Genomic DNA, 12,420 nt, shown 5'->3' on the forward strand with positions numbered 1-12,420 from the left:
CTGGTGGGCAACTTAGTTTTTTGTTTGGACTTGAATATTGTTGAAGTGACTAGAGGAATAAATATTTTGGAGGGGAAAGGAAGACTCTCTGAAGATCTTAATACTCAACATCATTAACAGCAATTCTGTTCAGTTGTTTCACCTCTATTTAACTGCATAAGGTTTAAAATGTATTGTTTAAGAAATGAACTACTTAAAACCTGGTTCCCAGATTGTATTTTACGTATGACACTGAACATCTCTTGTATATAAAAAGGTTTAATCTAGCTCAAGCTGATTTGACATTTTCTGAAACATATACTGCTTTGTATATTTTAAAATAATTAAGACAGTCATTTTAAACACAATGTTTTCCTTTTCTGACCGTGTCTGATACAGGCTGTCTATAAGTCAGACCTAGAATGGCTCCGTGGAATTGGCTGGTTGCCTAATGACTCTCCGGATGTTAAGAGAGTGAAGCATGCCCAGGAACTCCTGAGTGATAATGTGTATCGTACACCTATTGAAAGCCTGAAGTACACCAGTATTGTTGATACTCCAGACGTTCTTCTAGCTAAAGTGAATGCCGAACAAGTCAGCATTGTACGTTCCAATGTTCTTAAAGTTGTTTCAAGGCTATAAACAGCTAAAGAGAAATCTCACTGCTACAATGTAAAATTGATCAGTGGTCTTTTAAGTCAAGTTTAATGCTTTTCCAGATACTTTATTTTTTAGAGGTGATAATTCAGGAGAGATTTATGGGATTTTATGTTACTGACAAGTGAAATTCCATAATTACAGTGTCATAAAATGAACTATTTTAACAGCCAAAATACAAAGAAGCCTGGGAAAAGGACAAGACTATGATCCACATTATGCCAGACACACCTGAAATCAACCTAGCCAAGACTAATGCTGCTAATTATAGCCAGGTATGCTTATCATTCCATTTTCTACATTTCTCTAAAATAGTATGTGTATCCTGTGAATTTTAACATTCTAAGATGTTACTTACAGAGTTGAAGAATAAGTCACGTGCATGTCATTGAAGTCTGTCCTCATACAGGGCTTGCAACATTCCCTTCCCTCTGCTTGAGTATTCTTAAAGTGTTTAGACATTTTAAAATAAATACTTGCATGCAGCTGTTTAAAAATTATTGATATCATGTACCAATGAGATAACATTTTATTGAAATGGACAAGAGCCCATGGTATATAAATATTTTCTAAACTTCTACAAACACCCTTCTATGCAGTGTAGGGTGCAAAGCTGGTGTTGCAGGTACTGTGCGTGTTTGCAAGGCAGTAAGATTTGCAGCAGTATCTATGGCTAGGAGCAGGAGTAACGCACAAAAAGTTCTCCCAGAATTTCAACAAACAAATGGCAGTACACTATGTGTTTCTTTAACGGCAAATGCCAGAGTATTTAGCATTTGTGTGACATTTTAATATCTTTTCAGAAACTGTATAAAGAAGCTTGGGATGAGTTGAAGATCAGTTATGATTTGAGAGCAGATGCAATCCCAATCAAGGCAGCCAAAGCTTCTAGAGAAATTGCTAGTGATGTAAGTGCCAAAAGAGGCATCTAGCTCTTCACATGCTTTAAGGACTGTTTCACGGTAACTGTTAGTAATGGTGATCTTTGCGTTTTACCCAGTATAAATACAAACTGGATCACGAGAAGCAGAAAGGACATTATGTTGGAGTTCCAAATGCAAAAGCAGATACGAAGATGCAGTTTGCCCTCGGCATAGGCAAAGTTCAGAGTGAACTAGAATACAAGAAACACTTTGCCAAATGGAAGACGCAGTGCCACCTCCCAGTAGACATGCTATCTATCCTGTCAGCTAAACATGGTCAGTCTTTGGTCAGTGATGTTGATTATCGTCATTACTTGCATCAGTGGATCTGTCTTCCGGATCAGAATGATGTCATACAGGCTAGGAAAGCCTACGATCTTCAGAGTGATGTAAGTTAACGTGAAAACTTAGCTTAACTTATGACTGTATTGTCTCCATCTGCTTCAGCTCTAAGCAGTGGGAATCTTCTGCTGAACTCAGTGAATTGGCTTTGCTGTTTATTAGGAATGCAAAATATATGTCACTGTTATATACTGCCAAGTTTGAAGTGTGATAAACACAAATATAGTGCTTACATTGGAATTACTGCTCTCCTTTTAACCAGTGGAAGTAAGTGCCATTATTTATGAATCTCGCTTGATTGTACAGGGAACTGTAACTAACAGCATGGATGCTATTTTGTTTTCCCAGGCTATTTACAAATCTGATTTAGAATGGCTGCGGGGAATTGGATGGTTGCCAAATGATTCAGTTGGAATCAACCATGTGAAATATGCTGGAGATCTCTTGAATGAGGTAACAAAAGGCTTTTCAATACTGAAATTTCCTTAAGGGAATTTGTAATTTAAAGTATTTTTAACGGTTAAATACATCGATATTTTTTAAAATAAAAAATATAACTGGAGTATTTCTGCAGCATTCGTTGTGTATGGAGAGTTTTTCTTTCCATGTAAACTTTCTGTGTATTCAGAATTGCTGTGTTAGCTATAAAATATTCCAGTCTAATCTGACTATTTACCTTTTCTCTTGTATAGAGAAAGTACCGTACAAAAGCTGAAACTCTTCCATTTACTCCAGTGGCCGACAGAGTTGATTATATCACAGCAAAGAAAAGTGGTGAAATTCTTAGTGATGTAAGTTTTCTAGCATGTTTCCAGGCTATTAACTTGGTCTGTATATTTACATGGTAGGATCTTCTTTTTAAAAGGGTATTTATTTTATCTTTAAAAAAATTGCAAAAGAATTCTTGATCGGTCTTTGGGACTTCTGTGAATGTCTGGCATAAAGATGAACAGGACATTACTAGCTCATCTCCATCACTCATGAGGGAAGAAGCTTCTCAAGCAGTATAACATCTTTCCTAGACATGTGAAAAGCCAGTGCCAGTTCTGCAAGCAGTCCCTTCTGTCAGTCTTGGCTGATATCAGTGGTGATCATTGAGAACATGAATGTAAATAGCCACTTGCACTCTGGCAACTGTAACGTTTAATCCTTCTCATTTAAGCCACTATGAATTTACACGTTTCAGTTCACTATTATGTAAAACTAAGCATGAGCAAAACTGGTGAGCTGTCAGCTTGCCGTTCTTTATATGTTTTTGAAGGCCAGTCTGTGAGGAGCTGGTCTGTGAGCATGACATGACATGACCTCCTCTCAGTTCATGATTTTGTGTTTCTTTTTTGCTATATGCTTCTGTTAGAGAACAGGCCAAGCTAAATGCTTAGATGAACTCAAATACTAGTAAAAGGTTGGCAGTAACAATGATACAGTTGAATTGAATGGCATACTGCCGTGCAACCACGTGCACACCTTTGGGCATGGGAACATGTTCCTGTGCCTGGGAACATGACCCAGTGTAGATATCTGTGATTGGGAGGTGCTGGAATGCTGCATTCGCATAGAGGTCATGCTGTGTAAAGGGATTCGCTCTTAAAAAGCCTAAAATCTATTGTACTGGTTCAATCAGGTCTTGCTTGGCTATTGGCTGTATGTGCCTGTAGACCAAACAGGTAGCGTAACTTGACTTCTGAAGATTCTCCCCTGTCCATCCAGGTGCCTTGGAACAAGTTTTCAAAATTTTGTCTGAGAAATTTTGTAATTTCTTGTCTTGTGTAATTTCCTTCTTAAAAAGAATACCCATTTGGCTGTATATTTAATGTGTCACGTCTAGTAGCCTTGCAAATTCAGGGTTTTATATATTATTTCATGCATAAAATATGGGTCTTGGTATTATGTTTTCTCAATTTTGTGATGGTGCTGCATGACAGTAATTTCTTTCTTTGTTCTAGGTTAAATACCACAAAGCATGGAATGACGTCAAGTCAAATTACACTCTGACAGATACACCGCAGCTAGATATGGCCCGAGAGGCAGCCAGAATTCTTAATCAGGTACATGATCACTTCTTGACAGTCTCTGCTCACATGAATAACTCTTTTGAGGAATTTAGAAAACTTGCCTTATTTAGAACATCCTAAAGGAAGGATTTGTTATCCTTACACTTTAATATAGGTAACATACATATGGTAATAATTATCATTATAGTGGTGTTGAATTCCTCCTCACCTTTATTTTCCACAGAACTTATACAAGGAAAGTTGGGAGAAGGAAAAAGCCACTGGTTACCTCTTACCTCCTGACACTGTGCAGATCTGTCATGCGAAACACTCAAATGATGTCCAAAGTGAGGTAATACTTTTTCTCATTAGTAAGGCAAATGCTTTGAAGCCTGGAAGTGTTAAACATTGCAAATTCAACAACCGACAGGGAAAACTTTCCATCAGGGGTAAAATCCAGTAGACTTTTCATGACCCATGAAGTCCACTGTCCTCCAAACAGTTCAACCATCTTTGCTTTATTATGGGTTTTGCAGATATCAGTACTGAAAGGCCAGATTCTCCTTTCCACCTTCACTTTCTCCAGAAACAGTCCTTTCCAAATCACCTAAGGTGGTCTTCCGTATCTTATAAATGTTAAATAATTGAGGTGATATTATGATTATAATATATAGCTCTGATTTCACTTTTTGGCATATTATGGAGGCTTCCTCCTTGAAAAACTGTAAGCTGGTATGCACGTGACATTTTAAACTTTTGCATAATGGATGTTGAAATTATTACATGACTCTTCGTTTGAATATTCATTTAATCAAAAGAATGTGATGTAAATACCTTAAATAAACATCCACTCTTCAGACAGTCTCAAATAATTTATTACAAAAATTTGTTACAAAACTGAGGCTAAATGCAAACGTTTTCTAACAAGGCTTTCCTCTTGTGTTGAAAATACTGTTTACTGAAAAATGGTAGCATATTAGTGTAGAAAATGATATATTTTGAACTGGAAGGATGGTACAAAGTAACATTACTGTTTGTGTCATATTTTCATCTGGTCGTGTACTGAAAACCAAAGACTGCAGTTGATGACTGCCTGTCTCATCTGTTCTCTGTGTTGACAAAACCATAGCTGTTTGCAGGTTAAAAACAGAGCAGATATAATCAGCGCTGATCTTACACATATTTCTCCCCTCTTCCATCAGCTTAAATACAAAGCTGACTACGTCAAACAAAGAGGTCACTATGTTGGAGTTGCCAGTATGAGAGATGATCCAAAACTGGTGTGGTTTGAGCATGCAGGCGAGATCCAGAACGACAGATTGTACAAATCAGACTATCACAAAACGAAGTCCAAAATTCATATCCCTCCAGACATGGTGTCTGTTGTAGCAGCAAAGGAATGTCAGACCTTGGTCAGTGACATCGACTACCGCCAATACCTGCATGAATGGACCTGCCATCCTGACCAGAATGACTGTATTCAGGCAAGGAAGGCCTATGATCTGCAAAGTGATGTAAGTGATATTACATAGTGTGTAATTTCCACTTAGTTTGGACTAAGGATATTGTCCATATTACGTAAGGCTGAAAAATGTCATCCTGAATTAAATAGTTTCTCTCCTTTTTTATTATCTTTGATTATTTAGAATATTTATAAATCTGATTTGGAATGGCTTCGTGGCTGTGGTTGGATTCCTCTGGATTCAGTGGAACATAAGAAAGTTAAGAATGCACAAGAACTGATAAATAAGGTAAGAGAAAATATTTTAGCAGTTATACAATTAGCTCTTCTTTCTCATGCGCGGTGTTTAAGAAACTATTTCATCTCTTTGCAGAGAGCATATACGAAAGAAGCCCTTGATAACTTTTCCAATTATACCAGTGTGGTCGACACTCCCGACATTGTTTTGGCAAAGATGAACTCTGTCAATCAGAGTGATGTATGTACTTCTTTTTAAAATAGAAACTGTTATATTACTAGAATTAGTAGATGATTTAATTGTTTTTGCTCAGCTATACTGTTTAGCCTTATGAATGTGTGTTTGCATATGCGTGCTTCATTAATGATAGACTTCTACTGGCATAAATAAGGTTTAGTAAGAAGTGGTACAAATGCATAACACAATACTGCTGTCCAAAATAATCTAGCATTTTTCTGTAGGAGAATATAACATGTCCGTTATTTAGAGTTTACGTAGATTTTTCCTACAGTAGTTTAAAATTGAGTCCTGTTCTTGATGGACAGCAGTTAGTTGTATAGTGCTAGTGGAGTTCCTGGTGTTGCTACTAAACCTGTATTTGCTGATCAGTACGTTTAATTTCACTAGAATACTGTGTGGATTTTGTGGTGTGACATACTGATGGCATTTGCCTGTGTACTATAGTCGTTGGAAGGTACTACGCAACGTCAGTGACGATACGATAACGCAACAGAAAATTCATGAGTACTTCTAATAGATGGAGTAGTTGGTGGATAATTTATTTCTTTTGTGGAATTAACACCATGTTTGTTTTCTTTTGTAGCTAAAATACAAAGAAACATTTAACCTTGAGAAAGGCCAGTATATTGGGTCTGATGATACTCCTGCGCTGAACCATGCCAAAGACATGTCCTTGCTGTACAGCGATGTAAGATTTGATAAATATCTAACTAAGCTTTAATTTGTTTGTTTTGAAAGCAACAGGATGTGGAGTAGGCTTCAGAAAACTGTTTCTGTTTCTGTCATTAGTCTGCTGGGTGGCACTGGGAAAGTTATTAGATCTCTTTTTTTCCTTCAGTTTTTCCCAGTTTGGATCACTGGGATAAGGATAATTTCTTGCCCTATTGACTGACGTGAAAGCACTGCTGTGTGGTATTTGGCAGTAACAGCAGTAGCAGTAGTAGTAGAGTTCGTGTGACAAAACAATTTATAATTCTCTCCAATAACATCTTCCTACACTTCTGATGAAATTTACATTTATTTTTTATAAGAGAGGAAAATGGTAGATGATTTACATTATTAAACAGTTACTTTTGAGTAGACTCACTGATTTTAAGGGGAAATTTCTGTTTTTTGAAACTGAGTGACTACTCATTCATACTAGTAGGTGCTTCATAATTTAGTCTGAAGGTAAATATATTTAATATTTAACAAAATATGATGTATTAGAAAACTGCCACTGACACAGTTAATGCTCTTATAATGAACAATAGTATCATTTGAAGGTTTGTCACACTTCTGAACATGTATCTATAAATTATCAATGTGATTTCTATACTGCACTTTTAAACAAGAGTTCGTATCTACATTTTGGATATTTTACTCTTCTGGATGAGAAGTGTTGAATTCCAAATGTAGTAAAGAAAGCAGAGATAAGCTCAAATTTGTGCTCAGGTACCTTCCTGAATTTGCTTTACTGTTTGCCTTGCTCGTACTAAGTAAGTGTTAAAAATGATCACCCTTCATTTGCTGTACTGGGACAATTCATGGAATTAGGAACTACTCTATAAAAGTAGTCATATTCCATGTGCGTATAAATGGCAGAGTCAGGTTTCTTGGAAAGTGCTATGATTTTTTAATCAAAACCTGTGTGTATTCTGTTTGTCTAGAAACGTTATAAAAATGCTTGGGAAATTAGCAAGCCCATTGGGTATACTTTGGATGAGAAATATATTCCAGTTGTTGGAGCGAAGCGTGCAAACTACCTAAACAGTGAGGTTAGTATGAATTTTCCATTCTTCCTCTTTTTTTTCCACCTATATTTCCTTAGAACGAACTTTAAAACGTCTACATTAATATTTTGCAGCTTAAATATAAGGAAATATATGAGAAGCTGAAAGGCCATTACCTGGCTGGGAAGGACATTGGTGATTTCCCCAGCGTCATTCATTCATTAGCATTCCAGAAAATGAGGAGCGCGGTAAGGAGAGAACTAGTCTTGCTGTAGTATTTTCCGTTTTCTTTATTTTAGTGTCACACATTTAAACAAATAATGTGATCCTTAATAACATCAGTAATAGTGTTTTCAATGTGTTTATGTTTCCTGAATGGTTATTTTGTATGTGGGTTGAGTAATGATTTAGGAGATTAAGAAGGGATTTGTTTAGCTATTAGACATATAAATGTCTGTACACAGTTATAGAAAAAAGTTTTTCTGTTTCAGTAAGAAATACTACATGACTTGGGACTCTTTTGCTTTAGGAAAAAAAGTTAATTCTGAATTGAAATAGGAATTTAAGAACTGGACAGTAAATGCACACTTGGTGTTTTGTTATTATCACCACTGCACATACAGCATATCATGCAGGGCATAAAGTTAGTATAATCCCAAATATTCTGTCTTCATTCGGACAGGGAGGCTTAACTAGATTAAAAACATGTTTGTAGCATATGACTTTTTTTATCATCAAGTAATATAATTGTAATTTTCTCACCAGCTGTTAAATCTGCATGTGAAGAAGGTCATTCTTGTCCTTCTAGAGCCTCATCAGAATAAATGGTGATTAATATAGAAGTTAAGATTTCATCCTATTGAATCCCATGGGAGTTTAGTTACTACGTCCAGAAAGCATGCCTCAGATTGCGCTATAACCTGTAGCCTATCAGAGTCAAAATTATGCAGAAAACCACTGTTCTCTCTTCTCCCCTTTCCCTCAATCTTTCCATTTTAGTTGGCATACAGAAAGAATTATGAAGACACCAAAGCAAATGTCCATATTCCAAGCGACATGATGAATCACGTGCTGGCCAAGAAGTGCCAGTATATCCTCAGTGATCTTGAATACCGAACTTACTTCCATCAGTGGAACTGTTCACCTGAAGAAAATGATGTTATTCAAGCCAAAAAAGCCCAGGAAATTTTGAGTGATGTATGTGTTTCATTTATTTTATTTGAGATTTCAGTAGCCTTCCACATAATTTTTTCCTAAGGTTTTTCAATACAAAATACTTTAAAATATATTCCATAGTATTTAAATATGAAATTAATAACCATGGTCTTAGATTGCTTGGTAGCATAGTGCCAAAAATTACATTTTTACAGTTTTCTTTGGGACGTTAATGGTTTGGTTATTTATTATTCTTCTGTAAATTGGAAAAAAAATTAAGTTAACATGTGTGAAACCTTCCCAAAGGTCACTGCTATCAACGCTTAATCTCTCTTTGACTGGATGAGACTCTATAGAAAGCTTACCATCTGGCACGTGGAGAGAAGAGATGTGGATGTGCCATGGTAGAGTCAGAATGTTGCTGCACTGCAGTGGTTGTTAGGTATTGCAGTTGGGAATGTTGTGATTCACACAGGAGCTAGGGCAGCAGCCACAGTCCTCCCGGATCCAGTGGGTCTGGAAAAGACTTCATTCATTTGGGGTTGTATCAGTCCATAGAGTCTGAGCTGAGTGAATGGCACAGTGAACCACAACACTTCTTTATATTACATAGTCAACAGCATCTCAGCTTGGGCCAACCATCCCTCCTAACAGAATCTGATGATGTGTTAATTGCCTGGCCTGTTACTGTGCTGCATTATTTGGTTTAGTTTCCCTTGCAGATCATTCAGTCAAACCGTGAGATGGGCTAGTCTTCTCTGTGCTCGCATTTAAACTTCCAAATAGATTGGAATTACTGAGAGTCTGGCTCAGATTCAGCGCTAACCTCCTGCATTGAGTTTGCGCAAGTGGAAGATACTGAACATAGAGAAGAAACCAATGCTACTTTCTTCAAGCAGAAAGCAAATTTCTTCCTAACTTAGGAGTCTGTTTTCTTCCATATAGGTGGTGTATAAAGATGACTTAAATTGGCTGAAGGGACTTGGATGTTATGTCTGGGATACTCCACAGATCCTGCATGCTAAAAAATCATATGACCTCCAGAGCCAAGTAAGCATGTTTTCCTCACATAAGTATTTATAAGATTTTTTTTCTTCCATTTATGATTCAGTGGGACTGACACCCGTCCTAGACCAGAGCAGAATGCAGTAATTCCTATTACATCAGAAATATTTTCTTCAAACTATTACAATACACTCTTTCAGTTTTGTCTGTAAAGACATGATCGCTTTTGTTATTGAAGGAGCAGAAGACTTAAGAGAAGGGAAGAACAGCAAGGCTGTGGATTTTAACAGTGGGAAGATAACACTTTGTCTTTTTGTATGCCATGCTGTGCACCAGATAACTCAATGAGACATTTATGTTGGGAAAATAGTGTCTCTTGCCTTGCTGGTATACTTTTAGCCTACTAGATGCTATACAGTGATGCATAATTTTCATTACTCCTTAGTGCATACTGTCTATATATTAAGTATTTCTTTTCTATAGCCTGTCACTTTTAAAGTTGGTCTTAACTGGGCCGTAATCCTGGGCTTCAGTTGTCCAGAACTGATTTTAAAGGAAGCCAGCAGGGAACTTCCTGGTCATTTTCAGCATTAATTTTTGTTCTGTTTTGTTTTATTTCCTTAGATAAAATATACAGCTGCAGGAAAAGAGAATCTTCAGAACTTTGGTGTTGTTACTGACACACCTGTCTATGTGACTGCAGTGCAGAGTGGTGTAAATGCTAGTGATGTGAGTCTCCCCACTTTTTCTACTCAGGCTTTTCCTCATGCTCCTTCTGAGAACTGAAACAAGTTAACTAAATCTGCCTTTCATCTTACAGGTGAAATACAAGCAAGATTACCACAAAACTAAGGACAAGTATACAACCGTGGCTGAAACAGTGGATTCAGAAAGAGTTCAAAATTTGAAACATCTCTTTAGCAATGTAAGTGTTTCTATGCATTTTTTTTCTCTTAAGGTGCTGCTATGTGGGATTTTTGCTTTATTTTTCTTGTTCACTTGGTTTGAAGATAAACGTCCAAACATGAAGCTTATCAAAGCCCTCTTGCACTGCTTGAGCATGGGGAAGATGCTGTATCTCAGGCAGAGGGCATGCTTTCTAACTGTAGTCCCAGTCTTGTCAAAATATGTACCTTAATAAATGGATTCTCTGAAGAAAATTGCACCTGAACACAATTAAGACCTTGTATGAGAATGGAGATGAAGAGTTAAAAAGAACTTTTGTCACCCTTTATGTACACTGTCAGGATTAAACTAGCGTACAGCCTCTTGATATGAAGTAATAGTTATGGTGTGTAAATAAAAACTGAAAGCCTTTTGATTTGTACTGATGTTGGTCATTACTCGGGAGAAGAATTTTTCCACTCACAGAGACCTTCTATTCCCCCACAGAATCTCTACAAGGAAGCCTGGGAAAAAGTGAAAGCTACTGGCTATATAATGCCCTCTGATGCTGTATCCCTCGCACGTGCTAAAGAACTGAAGCATAATGCTAGTACTGTAAGTGAATAAAATACTTCCTTTTTTTTGATCAGATCACCAATTCTAGCACTGAAATCCTTCATGCCTTGGATATACTATAGGTATGAAAAAGGTTTTTAAAATTATCTTCTATTGTTAATTTAGATATAATATGTATCTGTAGATAATCAGTTTTCTGTGATAATCATTTGGATACCAGATAGTCCTTTGCTGCTTCTTTTAATGGAAAAAAAGGTCACATTTTACAGTAATAGAAACTCTTTCTTGAAATATCTGGTTAGGTGGGTTTTTTTAGTCTAAATGGCATAAGCATCCAGGTCAGAAAAACAGCAAATATCTTTAAATGAAGCTTTACTGAGTCTAGAAGAACATAATCTTACTCTTTACTGAACTGAGGCTTATGAGACGTCACTCTCTTCATGGATATCTTTAAATGAAAGAGCTGGAACAATAACTGAATAGCTTATTCTACATCTGTTTATTTTTACAGTCTCCAAGTCAGCTGTTGTTATTTTTACAACATGATAGTTATGACGTACTTTCTTTGCCATTTAAAGTAAAATAGAGACCGAAGATCCACTTTAAAGGCTTCCTCTGCTTGTTGGACTCAACTAAATATTTTGCTTACTGATGAATTTTGTTCCAAAAATACAATTGACTCATTGGACTCATTGGAGTTGCCTTTCTTTACATCTGCTTAGGTGAAATACCGAGAAGAATATGACAAGTTTAAAGCACTGTACACGCTACCCAGAAGTGTTGAGGATGATCCCAATACAGCAAGGTGCCTCAGGGTTGGAAAGCTTAATATTGATGTAAGTGGTGTTTTCGGATGTGTGCTTTCCTGATAAACCATACTTAACTCAGGGGAGGCTACTGAAAGTAGCCCCATGCCTTCATTCAGATATCACATTTCCATGTGCATTTGGCGGTGTTCAGTATTTGCTAAATTCTATAATGCACCTCCTAAAGCCTTTTCAGGCTTGTGACTCAACTGTTAAACTGCCTGCATGGCTAAACCTTTAATGTAATATATTTATGTATAAAATCGAGCACTACATGGTCTGCCTCCTTTTAACATGTGAGTACAATGAAAATTTGACAAATCGTATTTTATCACCCTTGTTAAGGTTCTGCAAATTATTTTTGGAGCAAGCAAGATGTAAATTGTAGTCATAGCCAAAGTGATCGCTCTCCCACTAACATTCCATGAAAATATCAATAATTTTAC

At 36.7% G+C, this 12,420-nt stretch overlaps 1 protein-coding gene across 1 annotated transcript in view; it reads left to right on the forward strand.

Annotated features, from left to right (window-relative positions):
* NEB (nebulin) overlaps window positions 1-12,420 on the forward strand; it is a 127,625-nt gene that overhangs the window by 66,038 nt on the left and 49,167 nt on the right. Inside the window, exons 77-96 of the mRNA XM_064453232.1 lie at window positions 379-582; window positions 807-911; window positions 1,440-1,544; window positions 1,637-1,948; window positions 2,250-2,354; window positions 2,594-2,692; window positions 3,848-3,949; window positions 4,140-4,247; window positions 5,098-5,409; window positions 5,542-5,646; window positions 5,731-5,835; window positions 6,419-6,523; window positions 7,485-7,592; window positions 7,682-7,795; window positions 8,547-8,744; window positions 9,648-9,752; window positions 10,332-10,436; window positions 10,528-10,632; window positions 11,100-11,207; window positions 11,891-12,004. Of these exons, the coding sequence (XP_064309302.1) occupies window positions 379-582; window positions 807-911; window positions 1,440-1,544; window positions 1,637-1,948; window positions 2,250-2,354; window positions 2,594-2,692; window positions 3,848-3,949; window positions 4,140-4,247; window positions 5,098-5,409; window positions 5,542-5,646; window positions 5,731-5,835; window positions 6,419-6,523; window positions 7,485-7,592; window positions 7,682-7,795; window positions 8,547-8,744; window positions 9,648-9,752; window positions 10,332-10,436; window positions 10,528-10,632; window positions 11,100-11,207; window positions 11,891-12,004 (2,724 nt within the window). The remainder of the gene's footprint in view (window positions 1-378; window positions 583-806; window positions 912-1,439; window positions 1,545-1,636; window positions 1,949-2,249; window positions 2,355-2,593; window positions 2,693-3,847; window positions 3,950-4,139; window positions 4,248-5,097; window positions 5,410-5,541; window positions 5,647-5,730; window positions 5,836-6,418; window positions 6,524-7,484; window positions 7,593-7,681; window positions 7,796-8,546; window positions 8,745-9,647; window positions 9,753-10,331; window positions 10,437-10,527; window positions 10,633-11,099; window positions 11,208-11,890; window positions 12,005-12,420) is intronic.

The sequence above is a fragment of the Phalacrocorax carbo genome, chromosome 5 (assembly GCF_963921805.1).
Source record: "Phalacrocorax carbo chromosome 5, bPhaCar2.1, whole genome shotgun sequence".
NCBI lineage: Eukaryota > Metazoa > Chordata > Aves > Suliformes > Phalacrocoracidae > Phalacrocorax > Phalacrocorax carbo.